At 44.8% G+C, this 22,954-nt stretch overlaps 1 protein-coding gene across 3 annotated transcripts in view; it reads right to left on the reverse strand.

Annotated features, from left to right (window-relative positions):
- csnk1da (casein kinase 1, delta a) overlaps window positions 1-22,652 on the reverse strand; it is a 64,243-nt gene extending 41,591 nt beyond the window's left edge. For 2 of the 3 annotated variants that reach the window (XR_004502609.2, XM_033643913.2), the window contains exon 1: window positions 22,182-22,652. Coding sequence is in view for 2 of the 3 variants with exons in the window: in XM_033643913.2 (XP_033499804.1) it covers window positions 22,182-22,257 (76 nt within the window). In the remaining variant the exon portion in view is untranslated. The remainder of the gene's footprint in view (window positions 1-22,181) is intronic. The other variant, XM_033643912.2, reaches the window with a different exon arrangement.
- Between the last annotated feature and the right edge of the window lie 302 nt (window positions 22,653-22,954).

Below are 22,954 nucleotides of genomic sequence, written 5' to 3' on the forward strand. Positions count from 1 at the left end.
AACTTATATCGCAGCAGTGCCTGGATAGTGTGACGTGTGTAGATGTGCTGCTGCCGTGGTCCTGCCAGATGCCTCCTGCTGCTGTTATCATTAGTCATACTTCTACTGTTATTATACACATTTGATTATTGTCACATATGTATACTATCATATATTAAAGGCGCTTTATGTAAGAATGTGGCCAAAAATGGTTACTGCACTCAAATTCAAAATACTGCCGCGAGTCATGTCCGCCCCCCCCCTCCCCTACAGATTCGAGGTTGCTGGACAGCGGCACGCTGAAGAGTGATTTGGTTACACTTAAAATACGGCTAAGGATTAGTGGTTAAACATTTCAGTAATCAAAAGAAAAATGACTAACATACTGATCTGCCTCTGGAGGGCTATTTTATTATTTCAAATCATGTGCAGACAAAATATTCTTTTAAAACTCTCTCTCTCTCACTCGCTCACAAACACAGTTGCAGATACGCAAAACAATACAAAATATGCAATATGAAAAGGAAACAAAAGGTAAGACCCAAATCAATTACACACAAACAGAAACAAGTTACTGCTTCCCTCCCTCACTATTTGCAAGTACGGCACCCTGAATCAGAGCATTTAATTTTACGCAGCTTCGAAAAGAACATTTCAAAAGCCCTCTGGTAGTTGACTGCCTCTGGGACAGGCCCATCTATGGCAACCCACTGGATCCGTGGCGTGCGCAATCCGGCCGAGGCGTGGGTGCCAGAGCTAATAACGGCCATTTAAGTTAATGTCAGCTGCTCCACCAGCCGCAGCCTAGAAGCAGCTCGGTGCTCGGCTCGGCTAAAAATACGGACGAGCGCCGCGCGACGGCATGTCAATTTGCATAGACCAATTGAGTCAAACAGGAAGTCAGGTGCAGAAAACGGTGATGCAGTGGTTAGCACTGTTGCCTCACAGCAAGAGAGTTCCTGGTTCAATCCCAGGAGGGAGCCCTTCCGTGCGGAGTTTGCATGTTCTCCCCTGTGTTAGCATGGGTTTTCTCCAGGTACTCCAGCTTCCTCCCACAGTCCAAAGACATGCAGGTTAATTGTTGACACTAAATTGTCTGTAGGTGTGAATGTGAGTGTGAATGGTTGTCTGTCTCAATGTGTTAGCCCTGTGATAGTCTGGTGACCTGTCCAGGGTGTACTGTGAGGGAAATTCTCCTCTCTGAAGAAGTGACTGATTCATTGTAAGGAAACAAGTCTCTTTAATACATGCAGCATGGCGAGAGGACCCACGTGTTCTCTGACAACCTTCACATACAGACTTTTATACCAAACCAAGCTCTGGTTTGGGTGGGCGATATGGCTGGAAAGTACACTGCTCAAAAAAATAAAGGGAACACTAAAATAACACATCCCAGATCTGAATGAATGAAAAATTCTTATTAAATACTTTGTTCTTTACATAGTTGAATGTGCTGACAACAAAATCACACAAAAATTATCAATGGAAATCAAATTTATTAACCCATGGAGGTCTGGATTTGGAGTCACACTCAAAATTAAAGTGGAAAAACACACTACAGGCTGATCCAACTTTGATGTAATGTCCTTAAAACAAGTCAAAATGAGGCTCAGTAGTGTGTGTGGCCTCCACGTGCCTGTATGACCTCCCTACAACGCCTGGGCATGCTCCTGATGAGGTGGCGGATGGTCTCCTGAGGGATCTCCTCCCAGACCTGGACTAAAGCATCCGCCAACTCCTGGACAGTCTGTGGTGCAACGTGGCGTTGGTGGATGGAGCGAGACACGATGTCCCAGATGTGCTCATTTGGATTCAGGTCTGGGGAACGGGCGGGCCAGTCCATAGCATCAATGCCTTCGTCTTGCAGGAACTGCTGACACATTCCAGCCACATGAGGTCTAGCATTGTCTTGCATTAGGAGGAACCCAGGGCCAACCGCACCAGCATATGGTCTCACAATGGGTCTGAGGATCTCATCTCGGTACCTAATGGCAGTCAGGCTACCTCTGGCGAGCACATGGAGGGCTGTGCGGCCCCCCAAAGAAATGCCACCCCACACCATTACTGACCCACTGCCAAACCGGTCATGCTGGAGGATGTTGCAGGCAGCAGAACGTTCTCCGCGGCGTCTCCAGACTCTGTCACGTCTGTCACATGTGCTCAGTGTGAACCTGCTTTCATCTGTGAAGAGCACAGGGCGCCAGTGGCGAATTTGCCAATCTTGGTGTTCTCTGGCAAATGCCAAACGTCCTGCACGGTGTTGGGCTGTAAGCACAACCCCCACCTGTGGACGTCGGGCCCTCATACCACCCTCATGGAGTCTGTTTCTGACCGTTTGAGCAGACACATGCACATTTGTGGCCTGCTGGAGGTCATTTTGCAGGGCTCTGGCAGTGCTCCTCCTGTTCCTCCTTGCACAAAGGCGGAGGTAGCGGTCCTGCTGCTGGGTTGTTGCCCTCCTACGGCCTCCTCCACGTCTCCTGATGTACTGGCCTGTCTCCTGGTAGCGCCTCCATGCTCTGGACACTACACTGACAGACACAGCAAACCTTCTTGCCACAGCTCGCATTGATGTGCCATCCTGGATGAGCTGCACTACCTGAGCCACTTGTGTGGGTTGTAGACTCCGTCTCATGCTACCACTAGAGTGAAAGCACCGCCAGCATTCAAAAGTGACAAAAACATCAGCCAGAAAGCATAGGAACTGAGAAGTGGTCTGTGGTCACCACCTACAGAACCACTCCTTTATTGGGAGTGTCTTGCTAATTGCCTATAATTTCCACCTGTTGTCTATTCCATTTGCACAACAGCATGTGAAATTGATTGTCAATCAGTGTTGCTTCTTAAGTGGACAGTTTGATTTCACAGAAGTGTGACTGACTTGGAGTTACATTGTGTTGTTTAAGTGTTCCCTTTATTTTTTTGAGCAGTGTATATCACGATATAGCTGATTTATATTGATCAATAATGATAATTATCGATAATTTTTTTATAACGTATTTAAAATAAGGACCAGGTGAAAATAATTAAATTTTAACACATTTATTTTAAACTCAATAGCTTTCTTCTGATTTCAATCACAGTAATCAGTCAAGGCACACGGAGGAAAATGTAATGTCAACACAACAATTAGAAAACACTCAAATAAATGAACATACACAAGATGGTACAAAAAGTACTACTCAACTATTTCCTTGCTATCCACACTCATTCTTACTACTCACTCCACGCTGTGTTGTGTTCAGTGTTGCCAGATCTTGGAAGAGAAACAAGCAACCAGGACCAGCACACAAAATTACTTTACAAATACATTATATTTACTGCCCTTTAACTCTACCAAACCAACTAGCCGACCAAAAATGTGGAAATAATAAATGAATGAATGAAAATGAAAGGAAAGAAGATGCATATAACAAGCCATTTTACTTTCACTGACAGTATTAGTATGCCGAACAAGATCTGAATGATGAGTACATATTTCACACAGAATATGAATCTGCACACTGCCTTTCAATCGTCCCTCTCTTTAAGTCGAATCTTTTAATCCTCTCATTCTACAAATCTGTATTGAATTCTTTCCATATTTAAAAAAGTACTAAAAGAAAAGAGTCCAGCAGCACAGACACGGACACCAGTAAGAAAACATAATCATGTTTATTACACGGCTCTATTAAATGCTGTATTCTGATTGGTCAGTCGTGACATTCAGCGGTCTGATATTACTGTGTAATGACCGTTGCTAGTTGCAACGGTCACTACACAGTTGCTATGGAGCCCAGCGTTGCTAGTGACGCTCCCCTGCAGCTGTCAAACAACTTCCGAGGGAAAAGACAAACAGAAATTGCTGATTTTAACATTTCTTTTAACTTATGTGGAGAGTAGCTACAAGGATTTTGAGGAATGGGATGCTGCTGAAAAAAAGAAATGGAGAAGGAAAGAAAAAAATCAAGTGAAAAACAGCAAAGGAACTGACACCTGAAGAGCTTCAAGTGATAGAGGAGGAGAAAGATGAGATAAATAGCCTACAAAAAAGACAACAAAATGGGCTACTGTACTATACTGTACTGTACTACTACTACTATACTGACGGACTTTCTCTGCCAAAAACAAAAGAACACGGATTTGAATACACACTCGGCAGTCATGCTTAATGACATTTTACGCTAGTTTTATGCCTCGGTTCAGTCCACTAAGCCTGGGTGAGTACAAAACTTTCACCAAAAGTTGTTGAATCCGGTCGGTTTTAATGCACTTCGCGGAGGCAGACAACATTATTTATTTAACTGATAATTAGCCGTGTAATAAGCAACTATTTTCCCAGTTCCCCTGTTAGTTTAAACAGCCCGAGGCGGCCTTCCACAACGGGAGGGGCTGTTGAAGACTTGTGGGAGGAGCTGTTGATGACACCGCACGTGTGAGCCACTGGCGGTGGATAAACAGGAAAAAGCTGATAGCAGGAATTAGCAAGCAACGGGCCGACTTACGAGAGAATCACCAAAGAACTGACCAGCCGCGGCTTGCCTCTCACGTCACTGTTTACGTCACATGCTGAGCTACACGTTTTGTTACTTGCTCATGCCCCCCATTGCCCCGAAAAAGGCGCATTCTGTATAAACAAAAGCAGGTAGGCGGCATTTTGCTGCACTCCCCGATTTTGTTTTTTATACTGCCAATGCTGAAAAAAGCCGCTTGCAGTCAGACACAATTGAATTGACCAAAAAAAAAGGAAAAAGAAAAGAGGAGGGATCCCACGGGAATTGTATAAAAATGAACTTATTTATTCTAGAAGAAAACCCAAAATATTCTCATAAAACAGCCCCAATTGACTATATAAGAAATAAACAAAAAAAAAAAAAACGGCTTTAAGCCTCCAAGACAACCTATTTAAGGACAAATCAAATGCGGTCAGAAAACCGTGTAGTGCCGCTCTACCTGAGCCAACCTGAGTCCCAAATTACCTGACAAGATAAAGGTGTGGAAAGGAAACGAGAGGACCATGGGAAAAGAAGGCGTGAAGTCAGGCAGGTCACCATAACCAATTATTCTAATATTAATAATAATTAATATTAATTAACACAACGAATAAACCTTTAATGGAGCAAAAAAGATACACTTCTCACAAAACAAAATAATGAATTTGGCTCCTACATGCCGGCCCCTAATTGTTCTTATAGGAAAACAAACAATTACAACTTCATATAATATAAGGAGCCAATATTCTCAAACCGTCCATCACAATGTCCATCCAAAAAAAAAAAACAACCCAAAGTTCAAATTCCAGGGTCCAAAAAATCGTCTTCCATCAATGTTATCAGTAAAAGTGTGCATTTGCAGTGGGAAACAGTGTGCGTGTGAGTGTGTGTGTGTAGGGGGGCGGGAAGGGGGGTGCAGGAGAAAGAAGGTTCATGTAGGGTCCTTCAGCAGTTCTCTTGTAGTCTTATGTAGGGGCCTCCAGCAGCAGACACAACTTTGATATAGGCCACCGAAGAGTGGTGGTCTGGGTTTTCACTTGGACTTGTCTGACTAATCCTCTGGAGTCTGGTATGGTTTGTATGACCTGCCCCAGGACCCAGGAGTTGCGTGGGGCAGTGTCATCAATGATGAGAACGATGTCTCCTGTGACAAAGTTTCTCCTCTTCTGTACCCATTTTTGACATTCTTGTAGCTCTGGCAGATATTCTTTTGTCCACCTTTTCCAAAAAAGGTCAGCCATATATTGTACCTGCCGCCATCTGCGTCTGGGGTAACATTCTTCTGGATGAAATACCCCCGGTGGTATGAAAGGCTTTGTGTTCAGAAGTAATAGGTGGTTGGGCGTGAGGGATTCCAGATCGTTAGGGTCATTAGAGGCTTTTGTGATGGGCCTATCATTGATGATTGATTCCACCTCACATAACAAGGTCTGGAGACCTTCTTCATCCAGTATTTGTTGGCGTAGAATAGCGCAGAGGACCCTTCTGACTGTCCTGATTTGTCTCTCCCAAACGCCACCACGGTGGGAACCTGAAGGGGGGTTAAAAGCCAATGTGATGCTTTTCTTAAGGAGAGTAACTTGAATGTGGACATCATCCAGTTCTTGGAGGGCCTCCCTAAGCTCCCGTTCCGCTCTGACAACAACTGAGCGCATTAACTTGACCTCTCCTAGCAATGAACCTTCGGATTGCATTTATGCAGGAGTGTGTATCTAATGAATGTGCCACCTCCAGATGAACAGCTCTTATATTCAGACATGTAAAGATGACCCCATAGCGCTTAACAGTTTTCCTGCCACACTTGACCTCAAATGGTCCGAAGAAATCAACACCAACATTGGTGAAAGGTGGGTGATCCGGAGTGACCTGGTCCATAGGGAGATCTGCCATGTGCTGCTCACCTCTGCTTCCACTCAATCTTCTGCAGACAACACATTTAGCCACTACTTTGCGTATAGCTGCATTGGCACTTGGAACCCAGTACCGCTGTCTGAGGTGAGAAAGAGTGTAATTTCGTCCACTGTGCCCAGTATCCTCGTGAATCTGCCTGATGATGAGCTGGGTAACGTGATGATTCTTAGGGAGTATAGCAGGGTGCTTAGCTTATGCTGGCATAGCCGACCTGCTTAATCTGCCACCTACTCTTAACACACCATCCTGGAGAACTGGAGACAGTTTATGAAGATGGCTGCTCCTTTTGACCATGGAACCCATCTTCAATGCTGTGATCTCTTCTGGAAAGGATCTTTGCTGGCAAAATTTTATGATTTCCACCTCTGCTTGCTGAAGATCCTTTACAGAGAGTGATCCTTTAGCCAACTCCCTCTTTTGGGTCTTCAGTTGGTCTTTTTCACTTTCCTCATCCTTTTTGACTTGTAGAGCACACACGTGTTTTGGTGCTTTACACACTTGTTTTAGTGCATCCTTGACCTTGAGAATCCAAGCGATTGCTTTTTTAAGTCTGTGCCACTCAGAATAGTGAGAGATGAGTTTGCTGACTGCATCCTGCTCTGCAGACAAAGTGTTCACAACTGCAGTCCTCTTGACCTCCGGATCATCTGCAGCGAGAGTTTGATCCAGCATTACCGGCGAGCTAATCTCTGGCTGTACTAGGAAGTCTGGCCCTTAGATCCATGTTTTGTTTTTTTAGGAACATGTCTGCTGAAACGCCTCTGGATGCTTAGTCGGCCGGATTTAGCGCTGTACTCACATATTTCCATTGGGAAACCGCAGAAGCTGCTCTGATGGCTGTGATTCTATTCGCCACAAAGGTGTGGAATCTGGCAGTTTGATTGTTTATGTATTTCAACACTGAGGTGCTGTCTGTCCAGAATATGGAGGGCTCTAGCGGGACCTCCAGTTCCAGTTCTGCCTGCATCATTTTGTCTACACGCACAGCTACTGTAGCAGCCGTTAGCTCCATTCGTGGTATGGTGACCGACTTTAGAGGAGCAACTCGGGCCTTACCCATGATGAAGGAACAGTGGATTTGGTGTTCAGTGTTTTCCAGCAACAGGTAGCCAACAGTGCCGTAGCCAGTCTCACATGCATCAGCAAAGTGATGGAGCTGTGCTGAAGCCAATTTTCCAAAACCATGAGGTTTGATGCATCTCTGGACTTCATAGCCTGACAGCTGGTTGAGATCCATTAACCAGTTGCGCCATTTTTGAGCATGGACCTCTGGAATGCCCTCGTCCCATCCCAGCTTCATCCTGCTTAGCTCCTGCAGTATCTGCTTTGCAGGAAGAACGACAGGCGACAAAAAACCAAGAGGGTCATAAACAGAACTCACCATCGAAAGGATACCTCTTCTAGTGAGTGGTCTGTCTTGGAGCACTATTTTGAATTGCAGTGAATCTGACTCGATGCACCACTGGACTCCCAGGGCCCTTTCAACTGGTAGTACGTCCTGGTCCAAGTCAAGATCCTTTATCTCCTTATCTCTCCCTTCTTCAGAAATTGAGGCAATAACAACACGACTGTTGCTGACCCACTTGTTCAGTCTGAAGCCTCCTTTGGCACACAGGGCTGTGAGGTCTTGAACAAGTGCTAGGGCTTGATCTTCCGTAGCTACAGACTTTAAACAGTCATCCACGTAAAAATTTCTCAGCACTGTGTGTACAACTTCTGGTGTAAATCCCACTGCATGATCCTTTGCACATTGCTTAAGAGCATAATTGGGAGCTCTCCGTCCAGATTTCCATTTGGCCACCAGAGGAACCTCATTAGATCAGTATCTTTGTCAGGGACTTTAACCTGGTAGAACATGGCTTCAATATCAGCTATGAACGCTACCGGTTCCTGGCGAAATCTGGAAAAAACACCAATGAGGCTGTTAGCCAAATCTGGGCCTTGTAAGAGTTAGGCATTCAATGAGGTCCCTTGGTACGAAGCACCACAGTCAAATACCACCCTAAGTTTGTGTTTTTTAGGGTGGTAGACTCCAGGGTGCGGAATATACCAAGTCCTTTTGCTGCTGTTCTGTGAGCCCCTTTCCACCTTTATGACATATCCCTTTTCCAAAATATCGGCCATGAACTTAACATAGTCTTCACGGAACTAGGGAGACTTGCTGAGTTTCTTTTTCAGGCTCAGGGCCCGCTGCTCTGCTACACAGCGATTATTGGGAAACTCTGCATCCTCCTTCCTAAGTGGTAGTCCTATGGAGTAGTGACCATCTACCAGTCTGGCTGATTGTGCGATGCACTCTATGAAGACGTGGTCCTCCCTGGACATTTCAAGGCGCTCCTCATGTTACCGTTCAGGGAAGTCATGCCTGATTTGCTGCTGCAGAAGCTCATCCAGCTGTACAACAGAGATTCTGTGGGCCATTACGGTTGACTGTCCACAGGGGGAGACAGAGCCCCTTTTTAGAGGTCCATTAATGGTCCAACCCAAAGTTGTTTTAACCGCATATGGAGCGTCTCCCTGGCTGTTAATGACCATCCAAGGTGAACCTTCAGAGAGGCCTTCAGAGTTATGACCCTGTTTTTGTGTCAGGAGATGATACGGCTTAGGACAACAGGTTCTCTGGCGCCATGTGTTGTGACTATGGATGAGCATGTGTTTGGCTAACTATAAAGATAGAGGGCTGGAGGACACTCGCCAGTTCTCACTTTGACTGACTGTTCATGCGGTTTGTACTGTTTGTGAGACTCCATTCATGATTGCTTATTAAAACTCAAGAAAGACAGCCGACGTGTGAAGACTTTTCTTTGAATTGTTTATTGAATAGTAATTTTGCCACCACAAAATTGGCGACCACGAAGGGACCTCATCTGTGAGCGGATTCTGGAATTCTGGACTGAAGGTTAAAGACTGCGCACAGCAAGAGCCGAGACTCTTACACCTCAAACTCCCCCACAAAGGAAGGTTGAGGAGAGGGCCTGACGTCTGGAGAACCGGCATTCCTCTCACCGTTGGGGTCCAACGAGCTTGGTGGCTGTCAACACCTCGCTGTCTTTTTCTGGTGAGTTTTGAGGACTGTGCAGGAAAAGTCTTTTCCACCTATTGTGATAGGTTGGCAGACATGCCAGGCACCGTTTCTGGGAAACGGAGTGCAGGAAAAGTGTGAGCTCAGTTTAGGTCAGGGACCTAAGATAGTGTAGATTGGGAACCTAACACGACACCTGATTTCTCAGCTGTCAAGACAGAGGGAAAGGGTGGTGAGTAGCGAAGGGGAGAGATACATACACCTGCTATCAGAACGGAACAGACAGAGTGGTAAAACTGTCCTTAATTATTCGTTTTCACTTAAAGGTGAAAGAATTTCGTTCCACAAATTTGGCTTATTTCCTGCTAAAGAAAAAAAAAAAAACCTGAGAATTTGATTGCGATGGGATCTGGTCAGAGCAAGACCTCAGAGAGGAGAATTGAGCCTGATTATGGCGCTCCCAACGTGAGGTTCATGAAGATCAATTATGGGAAGGAGAGCGTGGCTCAGTTAGATCTGTGGGTAAATGAGTGCTGTTTTCCACAATCTGGCAGCCTGAGTGTAAAACAACTCGAGGCATTAGAGGTGAGGTTACCAGATTTAGAAAAAAGGGGATTAGTAGGGAAATTTGGAGGTAAGATCAAATTCGAGGCAGATTGGTCAGCATTTAATAATTGGATGAAAGAGGCCAAGCATAGGCAGGGACCCAAAGGTCTCCCAGCGCAGTGTCCAAAACTGGATTCGGACCTCAACTTGGCTCCACCTGCACGGCCCCCACCGTACGCCGATCACTGTGGCAGGGAGGAAGCAGGCGGCTCCTCTGCAACAAACAACTCCTCTGCAGCAGCGGCAGACACGAAGCCCACTTCCCCCTCCGCTGACACTTCATACGGAACCCCACAGGGCAACGTGTCTCCACACCCAAATCCCTCCATCCCCTCATCCCTGCGCAGTGGAAAATCCTACGGGCCTGAGCAGGGAGAGCGAGAGGGGCAAAAGACAGAACTGAGTGGTCCCATGCTGGAAGTGGCAGCTGGAAATGGAGAAGCGCAACTTGTGTACAGACCATGGCTGATGAGCGACATGATTGAGGCCATGGCAACCCTGCCACACATCCTGGAAGGAGGAGAGAAATATGGAGAGCAACTGCTGTTGTTTATTCAACAGCACAGACCCACCATCGGTGAACTAAGACGTATGTTAACACATCAGGTCAAATGACTGGCATAAGGTGGCGGATGTGTTTATGGACAATGAATCTGCCAGACTGGTTCACTGTGATTATGAACACGACACCAACGCTGCCTACAGGGCCATTGCTGAAACTGAAAACAAAGTTTCCTGTTCATTTGGACTGGGAAAAAGTGGTGGCGGTTAAGCAGGGGACAGAGGAGAGTGTCTCTGCTTATCTGTTCCGCCTGAGAGAGGCAGCAATGAAATACGGTGGACTGACTGAAACTGAAGTTGAGGGGAAAGAGGGCGAAAGACACGCAACCCAAATGCGTCTGCTTTTCCTGAACGGGGTGAAACCAGAGATTGCAGATGTAATTCACCGTGTTTTCCTTACATGGCCAACAGCTGATCTCGCGGACATTGAGAGAGACGCTGTGGGAGCTGAGGCTGAATTTCAGCGTCAGAGGGCTGAACTCCAGCGTCAGAGAGAGGAGGAAGCGGCAGAAACTGGAGAAAAAAGATCGCCTCTCTGCCAAACTACAGCTGACTCAGCTGCAGGATCTGAAGGGAGGCCGGAAAGGAAAGTCACAGGGAGGGCGCAGAGACAAAGACAAAGACCGTTGTTACAACTGTGGCAAAAGTGGACATTGGGCACGAAACTGCCGCAAAGGGGACAACAACAAGAAAAAGGATGGGGCAAGCGAGTCGGATTGACTATGTGGTGGGAGCACGAGGACGGCCGAATCTGGTGACGACACTGACCCGGAAAACCAACCAACACTTCAGACACGTGAGAGCACTGACACTAACACAAATACAGAAACACACAACACACATATCATGACTGATGCAGAGTATGAGCTTGTTTCTGATGCGATTCTGCACCTTGAATCTAAACAGAGAGAGAGTGAGCATAGCAGTATGCTGGCTGATTTTTCAGCAAAGGCATATAAAAAAATGCCTAGATATACACTGTCAGTTAAAGGTGTTGAACTCTCATTCTTGGTAGATTCCAGAGCTGCGTAATCAGTCGTGAGTTAGTTACTAAAGTTACACCTAAGCTCAGTGGGAGATATCAGAAAACAATTGGGGTTGCAGGGGTAGCAATTGTTGAAAAATACACTGCTCCACTGAATTGTTTTGATTCTGACACAGGGAAATCTTTCAAACACTCATTCTTGTATTCTGACAAATGCCCTGTCAATCTGATGGGACGAGATCTCATGTGTAGGTTGGGTATTGTATTGATTTGCACACCTGAAGGCGTTCAGGTGAAGAGAGTGAATGACTTGAAGGAAAATTGTGCTTTTTTTTTTCAAGCATGCTGAGGGACAGTTCATGTGCGAATGGAAGGTGAATCTACCCCCATCTGTTTTGCTGCAGCTCCCAGAGACACACACACATGCTGACGTCACATGCCTGCACTGCACAGCACACATGGCCTCTGTCTCACACACTGACTGTGATAATGAGTATGTTTTCTGTGACTCAGAACAGGAAAAGGAAAGGTTACAGCTAGATTGTTTGTATTGGAATGATGCCAATTGTGCTGTCTCGGTGAAACTTCCTAATCGATTGCATGAGTTGATTTTGGCACAAAACTCTGATCCACACATCTCACTGGTGAATCCCAGTGGCACAGACCTGGGTCTGTGGGTGCAGGAGCTGAACGCCTCTCCATGTTGGAGGTCTTCCACTGATCCTCATATTGATTTTAACGATGCAATGGGAGTGCACAGAAAGAAACTAGATTGTGTCATTGAGACTTCCCGTTCTGTTACGTTTACAGACAAAACTGTTTCCGAAGCTGACTGGTGCATGGTTAAGTCCGTTGCCGACATCCCAGAGCTACAGCAGGTTCCTGCACATCTCTGGGCTCAAAGTAAATATGATGTTGGCCTGATCAAAAATTGTGAGCCTGTGATAATCACACCTAAATCTGACTACAGACCCTGTCGTAATCAATATCCTCTCAGGCGTGAAGCAGTGGAAGGCATTAAACCTGTGTTTGATGCCCTGCTGGATGCAGGCGTGATTGTTCCGTGTCCAAACTCTCCTGTGAGGACGCCTATATTTCCGGTGCGTAAAATACGACCTGATGGTGAACCTGCTGAGTGGAGATTTGTGCAAGACCTGCAAGCTGTAAATGCTGTGGTACAGGCCAGAGTGCCCACGGGTCCAAATCCAAACACAATTCTGTCTCAAGTTCCAGCTGATAGCAAGTGGTTTTCAGTAATTGATCTATCAAATGCATTCTTCAGTGTTCCAGTGCACCCGGACAGTCAATTCTGGACTGGATACAGCAGCAGTTGCGAAAGCTTTGATGACCCTGATAATTCCCAAGTGGGGAATTCCAACCAAAATCAGCTCAGATAATGGTACACCTTTTGTGAGCGCAGCCCTGAAGACCGTTGGTGAGTATATGGGCATTGATTTGAGACAACATTGTGCATATCATCCAGCGTCAGGAGGGGCATGTGAAAGAGAAAATGCAACTCTGAAAAACAAACTTGTTAAAGTGCGTGAGGAAACTAAAATGTCATGGACAAAAGCTCTTCCTATTGTGTTGATGCACATGAGGGCTAGGAGGAGAAACAAGAATGGATTCAGTCCATTCGAGATATTGTTTGGCAGACCTCTCAACACTGGGATTGGGCCCGTTAAAAGGCAGTTGCCAGACACTAGCCACTGCGAGGATGAAATGTTAAGATATTGTGCAACCTTGTCCTCTGTTTTGTCTGAAATCCATCAACAGGTGAAAGCTGCCCTGCCCAAACCTGCAGAAGGAAAGCTGCACGACCTCGATCCAGGCAACTACATTGTGGTCAGAGATCTGAGGCGAAAGAATTGGAAAACTCGCAGGTGGAACAGTCCGTTCCAGGTGCTTTTGGTGACGGAGACAGCAGTGAAGGTTGCAGAGAGGGCTACGTGGATACACGCCAGCCACTGCAGACGGGTTCCGGATCCGAGTGCACATCGCGACGATGATCGAGACACCAAAGATGTGGCATCCCTTTAGGCGCCTGGGGTGCGGCCTAAGAGGGGGAGTGGGTTTCCTGTTTGTCATCTCCATCGGAGTGGGGCTGACACTACTGTTGCTGGACGAGCTCTGCAGACACAACCCCACTGAGTCAGACGACAACTGTACTGCCTCACCTCACCAGGTGAGGAAAAGATCTGCTGTGCAAATTGGCAACATGACATCCATGTTGGAGAACAATGTGTGGTATCGAGCTATGCTGACAACGGCGAGAGTGCTGACAAACAGGAGCTGTTATGTCTGCGCGGAGCTTCCACACGAACTAGGTAATTCTATGCCACTGAAACCTCGTCCCCTGAATGTTTCAGAGACTCTGGGGGCGCTGATTGCTTTCACCCAGGGTGTTCATTCACCCAACAGAACTGTGCAATACCTCACTGCTGCATTGGTGAAGGTCAATGTCAGTACCGTGAACTATGAGGGAGCAACTGTGAGGTTTTGGAATGTGACAAAGGTGTTCCAACAAGGGGTATACCAACCTGTCATGAGCACTAACCCCACAAGCCAAAAAGGAGTCGTTTGTTTCTCTAGAGACTGTGCAACACCAAAAGATCACTTTCTGGGAACATCTGCCTGCGTGCAGGTAGTTGAAGCGACGTGTGGGGTGATGTGGACTCACAGCATGAAGGACTGCAAAGGTGCATCACCATACGTTGCAGCTTTGAACCTCACAAACACTGTTAGCCTTAACCGATCAGGAATTGACAACCCTGCCGTCTATATGCCATCCAGCGACGGGTACGGATCGCTCAGACAACACGTCTGGGTGTGCGGCAGACATGTTTATCAGGCACTTCAGCCTGGATGGTGTGGCAGGTGCTACTTGGCCAAGTTGTTGCCTGCCGTGACTAATGTTCCTGATCTGACTCATTTTCACACAGACTATGACCACTATTACCCACCGCACAAAGCGAAACGAGCTGTGGTAAGGGTGCCCCCTGTGGTGAAGGGTTTTGGGGGTTTCCTGCCATGGTGGGGAACAGTAAACAATGCACACAAGATTGATGCTGTAGCGGTGGACTTGGAAAATCTCACAGACAGCATGGCTACAGGTTTCAGCGCACTCACACCGACAATACAGGGCCTCAGGAATGTGACTCTGCAGAACAGGATGGCTCTGGATTTAATCCTGGCCAGCCAAGGGGGAGTTTGTCACATTGTGGGTACTGATTGCTGCACATGCATTCCCGACATTACTGACAACATGACACATGTGGTTGCTCATCTTAATGACCTGTTACATTTGGAGAAAAGCCGTGACACTGAAGTTGGAGCAGGTGTGGACCTGTGGTCCTGGTTTTCTTTAAGTGGATGGAAAGCGTCATTAATGCATCTGTTTGCCCATGTCATACCGGTTCTGTTGATGCTGCGCGTTTTTATGTGTTGCATTGTTCCTTGTGTGAGATCTATGATCACATCAATGATCACGTCTGCTGTAGGGCGCTACATGCAGATGGATCTGTGGATTCCTCCTTATAATTCACAGGAGTCACTCGTTTAAGTTTTCCTGATTTGCAGTTAACTGTTTAGGTTGGAAATGTATTACTCATTAAATTGATTCTCCAGGAGTGTGGTTTCAATCACATTTAACCACACCACACTGATTAAACTCATTTATTCATATAGTTTTTAAATCACTTTTCACATTGATTAACCTCATTTATTCACGTTTGTTAAATCACATTTAACATCACTTTAGTACACACCATACTCACACTTTTCTCTTTTATTTTTGTTATTACTGTTTCTTATTCATTATTCATGTACATGACAGTCAAGTTTTCCCTTAATTGTTTTTGCTACCTTTGTGTGTTATGCTTACTTTGCTTTAGCTTAGAATGTAGTATAAGGGATTTTTGCCCTCACCATATAGAGTTTTTTTTCCCTTATTAGATAGTGCAGTTAGATGGTCAAGTCTTTTACCTTTCTCCTGCATCAAAAGGGAAGGGGATGTTTGGCTTGTCCATGCTTATGACCTGTGACCTCTGCCTGTTTTTCCACATCTCTGATGTTCAGAGAGAACTGGTGGTACCGGCGTTTGGCTGGTACAGGTAGAACTCGCAGGACATAAGGTAGTGAGATTAATGTGAATTTTCCATGTTCATGGATTAGCATGAGAATGCTAAAAGGGAGGAATGTGATGGAAAATTATGGGTACCAAGTTATGGGCGTCTGACCCTCTTTTCACCCCTTAGGGTGTCCTGCAAGACTTACTTTATTGAAGCTTACAAATCATTCCATGCTCTGTAATCCCTCACTTGATAACATCAGATATATGGCGGAGGCCTGGTCGCAAAACAGGCCGAAGGTGAACCTTCAGAGAGGCCTTCAGAGTTATGACCCTGTTATTGTGTCAGGAGATGATACGGCTTAGGACAACAGGTTCTCTGGCGCCATGTGTTGTGACTATGGATGAGCATGTGTTTGGCTAACTATAAAGATAGAGGGCTAGAGGACACTCGCCAGTTCTCACTTTGACTGACTGTTCATGCGGTTTGTACTGTTTGTGAGACTCCATTCATGAATGCTTACTAAAACTCAAGAAAGACAGCCAACGTGTGAAGACTTTTCTTTGAATTGTTTATTGAATAGTAATTTTGCCACCACAGGTTCCATGGCCTTAGGTACCTTCGATCCGATTAACAAACCAATGTCGGCATCAATGTGACGGAGACGTGTCTGTCGTAAATATGGCCACTGGTCCACATATTCCTGGGTAGGGATATTCTCCTTTGTCACAGGGATCCCTTTCTGTGTGAAGAAAGTAGGGAGTTCCACCACTATGCCATCATCCACATCACAAACCTCCATACCAGAGACCATGCAGGTACTAACAACTTCTTCTTTATTCATGGTTTTAAGAAGAATATCTGTTCTGTTTCCTGAAACCTTGAGCTCTCTGAGCAACGCTTCTGTACAGAATGTGCCAGTGCTTCCTGCATTTAGAAAGACATACGTCTCTATCATGCGATTGCTTTTTTTCATTTTCACCCTGACTGGCACTATAGGCAAAATGCAGTCAGGCTCCCCGGCCCCTGTAGGAGTCTCAACCAAGGCACTGGTGATGGTCTGTTTGTTGCTTTCCTTTTCTTTGCAGGCGCCAACCTTTTTACAAATGTGGAGAATAGTAGGATGTTTTAGTGAACACACTTGGCAATTAATTTTCCGTGTGCACCCTTTACTCATGTGTCCAGGTGACAGACAGCCAAAGCAAACTCCTTTACTCTTCAAAAAATCCATCTTTTCGGAGTGTGTTTTTTTGCTCAGCTCGTTACAAGAGTCTAATTTGTGCTCTCCTTGACAGAACAGACACTTGAGGGCAGAACTTGAGGATTTTTCATCCACCTTTTGCACAGGTGAGACACTGGTAGTGAAACCGCTCTTCCTCTCCCTCAGGATATTTGGAGGACAGGGAACTGGTCCCGGTCCTGGTCCTGGTGTTCGCCTACCTGAAGATGTGGAGGAAGTCTCCTTTAAATTCCCAAACAAAGGATGTGAAATAATCCTAGCTTGGTGATCAATAAAGTCAACTAGATCTGTAAATCTAGCTCTCCGTCCGTTTTTCTCCTGTAGATCATATGCCAAGCCTCTCCATTTCTCCTTAAGTTTATATGGCAGCTTAGAGAGGATGGCCCTCATGGTGGTTGGATTATCCATCTCCTCCATGTACTCAATGCTGTCCATCGTTTTAGAGCATCCAATTAGAAAGACAGAGTAAGCTTGCAGAGCTTCAGCATCATCAGCTTTGACTGATGGCCAGCTGAGGGCTTTATCAATGTGAGCCGTGGCAGTCTTAAAGTCATCACCGTAGTGTTTCTTTAGGAGCCTTTTGGCCTCCTTGTACCCTCTGGACGGTTCCATGTGTTGGCAGCTCCGTACCAATTCTCGGGGTTGTTCCATGGTAAACTGCTCCAAAAAATACAACCTGTCTTTGCAGTTTTCCATTTTATCCTCAATACCATGTTCAAATGCACATATAAAGAACTTGTACTCCAATGGATCGCCTTTGAACATTGGTATGCTGAAAGGTGGTAATGACGATAATCGTTGTTGCTTTACCAGTACTTCAGTTATAATATTTTGATGTCACATGATATCAACAATACCACTCATATCAGCTGTTTCACCGTAACTTTCCATCATGACAGCACCATTGTGTCGGATGGCTCCACATTCATATTGGCTGGCAGCTCCACCAGGTCTGTCCCTGGTTGCAGACATTTCAATTTGAGGCTGTTGGGACGTCGCCTTACGTCTTACAACAGGCTCCTCCAATATGTTGCTTGGCTTTGGAGTGATGGGGTGGTATACAGTTTGACCACTTTCCATTAACAGGCTGCTGTGTCTTTCCGACTTTGTGATATAAGCAGGAGGAGTACGCAGCTGTTCTTCCATAATGTGCATGCTTGGTTTTGTGACAGGTAATGTTGTGATAACATCAGTGGACCTGGGCACCATTTCTATAGCCCCCTCTGAGGCTTCCTGAAAACCTCCCATTTCATTGAAATACTCATTCATTCCATCTGTTGGTCTCTTATCCATCCCATGAGTGTTCTCAAACTCTGTGAAAACATCCAGTTTAGCACTAGTGGCTTGTATTTCAGTTAGCATTTCCAATTGCTCCTTTTTGGCTTTAAGTTTGGCCTCCTCCTGTTCCAGTGCCTGCCTCTTTGATAATGCTTCTGCTTTGACCAATAAAGCTGCCTTTTCAGCTTGCAGTTTAAGCCTGGTCGAAGATGCAGAGGAACGTCCAGTGGAGGTTGATGATCTGCTTGAATGCCTGGAGGCATTTGATGACCTGTGCGAATGCTTTGCAGAGACATTTGAGACACTGTCCTTTGGGTGAATCTCATCCTCATCCACTTGAGGGTGAGGCTGTTGCTGTGCTGTATTGGTCCACTTTTCTATCTGGGCTTCAAATTCATCCAGTGAGGCTGCTTTAGGTTTATACCACTCTGTTTGGTCCTGCTTCACTTTAAGCTTCAGATATTTTATTTAGCATTCCTTTCACATCTTCATTGAGTTCGTTTAACTCAGCACGCAACTTTAAGAAATCCTTGGCCATTTTTGCTTGAATCAATTCCAAGTTTCCATAGTTTCCCATAAGTTGTGCGATTTCATTTCTTTTCTTAGTAAGTGCACCCAATTTAGCACTTCTTGATCCCTTTAATTTCTGCAAAGGATCATCACAGAAACCACTTTCCTCCATTATGCAGGCAGATAAACAGAGCGTTTCAACTGGTGTAAATCAGCAGGATTGCAGACAGTGCACACAGCAGAACAGCGTAGTTTGTGAATGCAGCATAGTTTGAACACATCAAAAGCATTGCAGGCAGTCCACACATAGCGAAACAGCGCATCAACATCCCTGTAGAACAGTGCGTTTTGTGAATGAAGCTCATGACGTCATCCCCGTTCATACACAGCAGCACAGCGCTACGGCTGTCACTCCTTCCACTTCACCCAGATCGGGACAAACTCCAACAATAAAGCCTCCTGGGCTTTTCCCGTCCATCAAATCCACAAACCCACTTCACAGCCAAGCCCAGCAGCCTATCCAGGGCGATCCAACAGAAACAAAGAAAGATCCGCCAGAAACACTCACTCCTTCACATACCTCCGCTCCGCGGCTCCATTGTCTGCTCGGTGTCTGTCAGCATTCATCCAGCGGAGTTTTTTGACAATATTAAGGCAGATATACGAACCAGTCTTGCTGCCTTCTGGCTTCAGGTATGCCGCTTGCAGTCAGACACGCTTGAATTGACCAAAAAAAAGGAAAAAGAAAAGAGGAGGGATCCCACGGGAATTGTATAAAAATGAACTTATTTATTCTAGAAGAAAATCCAAAATATTCTCATAAAACAGCCCCAATTGACTATATAAAAAATAAACAAAAAAAAACGGCTTTAAGCCTCCAAGACAACCTATTTAAGGACAAATCAAATGCGGTCAAAAAATTGTGTAGTGCCGCTCTACCTGAGCCAACCTGAGTCCCAAATTACCTGACAAGATAAAGGTGTGGAAAGGAAATGAGAGGAACATGGGAAAAGAAGGCGTGAAGTCAGGCAGGTCACCATAACCAATTATTCTAATATTAATAATAATTAATATTAATTAACACAACGAATAAACCTTTAATGGGGCAAAAAAGATACACTTCTCACAAAACAAAATAATGAATTTGGCTCCTACAAGTACAATATTTCTTCATTTCCCATCTGGCAACACTGGTGCCAACAGTCACTGTTGATTACATGTCAGTGATGAAGAGATCTGTCCACAGGGGCAGAAATGTGTGGCGTTTAATTCATTCAGTGTAACTTCTCATGAGTGCTTAAATTTTTTTTTCTCCATTATCTATGTTTTCCCAACATTTGTACCTCAAACACACAGAGCTCAGTTATGAAGCACTTAACTTTATCACTATGAACTTCCAATGTCCCAACATCAATGATAGCTAGGGGTGAGGGAAATAATCGATTCTTAGATGCATCAGACGTGGATGATTCAGCATCAGTACCCCAATGTCAATAATCAAGTATCCAAATGTTTATTAATAACATGATGTTAATGGAATGAAAGAGGCAGAACTCAACCACAAGTTCAGTGCAGTACTCAGACAGTCTTGCAGCGCGGACACGCTACAGTTAACTTGTAATTCATCTTCACAAAAGGCAGCAGTTGCAAGCTTGTTTTACTTAGATGTCTACACAATTGCCTCTAAGAGACAAATGTGAAGTATACTCTGAATGCTTTCTAGGCCATCGCCCAGAGACAAACGTTAACAGAGCGGAGCAGCGATCAGTGATAATATTAACAAATGAGACTGGCTGATCAACACACACTGCAGCATTAAACATCTTAAAGAACTCTGTTGTGAAGAAAATACCCATACAAAGTCTGTTTTACCTCAAAAACCCTTCGCTTGGTCCACTTAGCGTCTTAGCTTTTTCTGAAGCTGATGCAGCAGAGAGGGTGCTCGCCCCTCATCTTGCTATTCCTATACAGGCATGGAACTGTAAGGTGCTTACAAATTAATTAGTAAATGTATTAACTTCTTAAAATAAAAAGGCTGTGGACCATTTAACATTCAATAGTTTGCAGTAATTACATAGGCTACTAATTCTGGTCAAGTATTGGGGTTTGCAGTATCCCACAAAAGATTATTGTGTGCAACTGTAGATGGATACAAACTGACTGGTGTAAAAGCACTAGCATGGAAGCATTTTTGCTGTACGGTTGAAGAGAAAAGGGTCCTGTATAAGAGCCTCCCTGTATGTACATACATTCAGTTTAGTTAGTTAGTTAGTTTATTTACTTTATTAGTCCCCCTGAGGGGAAATTCAATGTTCATTTATTCATCTGTTTATTTAATTATGGATCACTACAAATACAGTATGCTGTTTTCAAAATAGCAAGTAGTCACACAGTTAGAAAAATACATCACGAATAGAAATTAGGGATGCACATAATTAGGGATGCACATGATATCAGCACTTCATATAGTTGGGGTGAAAAAATTGATATATCTATATCAGTATCAGTTATTGGTAAAATGAGCTGTTAGCCTACATATCAGCATATCAGATAGCAAAAAAAAAACAATACTGTGCATCCCTAATAGATATCAGTTATTTTGATGCATCATGGTGCATTGATAAGTTATTTTATCATTAAATTGTTGAACTCTGAATCATCAACGAATCTAATCACAAGGTGCCTCATGTCTAACGACAGCATCAATGCTAACAATCTAAATCACTCTACTCATGTAGAGAATAATCTTTGACCAGCACAGCTCATGTTTATCTCAATAATATTTACCTATCACCATTAAGAGGCAATACATCCTATTAATAAGCCAAAGCTCTTGGCATTTTGTAGATGAAACTCAGAAATATATGAACATGTCCCCTCAGGCAATAAACAAGCAGCAGCTAATTTATTAACCAGTTTCATGCTACCTCAACTGATACTCACTTGACCATAGAGCATCATTAAGTCTCAAGGACCCAAATCACACACAAATGTATTATCCCACGTTTCATATCTTGGTTACCTTCAGAAACTTAGGCGAAATTTGACTGCATGGACCTTTTTGTGTCTCATTGTGAACAGAGAAGCATCAGTACTGTAGAGTTATGCTGCATGTCATTTACAGTTTCAGGGACTTCCCTGTGAAGACAGTGGCCTGGTCAGCTATCCTGTACCAGGTGAGTAAGGGTACACTATCTGCTAACGATAGCTGGTTTAGCTTGCAAAGGCTTTAGCTAACGTTACAGAGCAGCCGTCACTTTAAATTATTGCTGTTATCACGTGTCATTCAGAAATTAACTGTACGTTATGACAAGCAGAGTGTTTCCCAAGTCGAGAACCCTGAATAAATACATCGGTTACTGTGAATTACTACAAGGTAATGGACGTGTTACTACTAACTTAGCAGCTAATGTTGCTAACATTGATCAGTGAACAGCTGATTGACAGGAAAGCAGCTGAGACATTGTTGGAGCGTCATGTACCAGGGTGAGATAACAGTTTGCTGGAAACAAAGAAGAGACAGCAGCTTTATTTGACTGGAACTTACCCAGATAGATGTCCCCAAATGATCCACTTCCTATTTTCCTGCCCAGTCTATATCGGTTCCCCACTCTCAACTCCATGATAAGCAATCTGTGTTCGGCTAGCAAGCAGGCTCGCTAGCTCCCAAATATCCAAAATGTCCAGGTTTACAGCCCAAGCCTGTTTAAAAGCACAGCAGGCAAAACATCCAAAACATTAATAAAACCTCTTGGAGCTGGATCATAAGTGTGTTGTCACCGGATGAAGTCAGTTCACAATCTTTCGCCACTTGTTTTAAAATACGACTAACCTCATATTGTGGTAATACGCAGCTTGTTTAAAAGGTTTAAGTCTGTACTTTGTGCTCTCGCTATTTATCATATGGATACGCATCAACTGTCCACGGATGAAGATGGATTTTGAGGAGCTTAGGTCAGATTGTGTCTCTCTTGCTGTCTGTGTTGAGTGATCTGCTGCTAGGTATGTCTGACATCACTTCCCTGCTGGTGATGATGAGGGAGGACATTGCCAGAGAACGTCTCTGTGAATAGCGGCCAACAGACAGCAGGGGGCGGTGAAGGAGAGCCGCGGTCAAGTCGGAGACTGAATCTTGCCCTGCGTTCCAAATCGCATACTTCTACTATATACTTTTAGTATGTACTGCAGCTGCCCTTAAAAAGTATGTAGTGTAGTATGCAGTATGCATGCAGTATGCATACTATTGGGACACACTACATCCGCCATCACATCGCTCCCTGAACTCCAACCCTCTTGCTCACTTCCGTCCGTAGCGCCACA

Source organism: Epinephelus lanceolatus, chromosome 18, assembly GCF_041903045.1.
Source record: "Epinephelus lanceolatus isolate andai-2023 chromosome 18, ASM4190304v1, whole genome shotgun sequence".
Classification (NCBI taxonomy): domain Eukaryota; kingdom Metazoa; phylum Chordata; class Actinopteri; order Perciformes; family Serranidae; genus Epinephelus; species Epinephelus lanceolatus.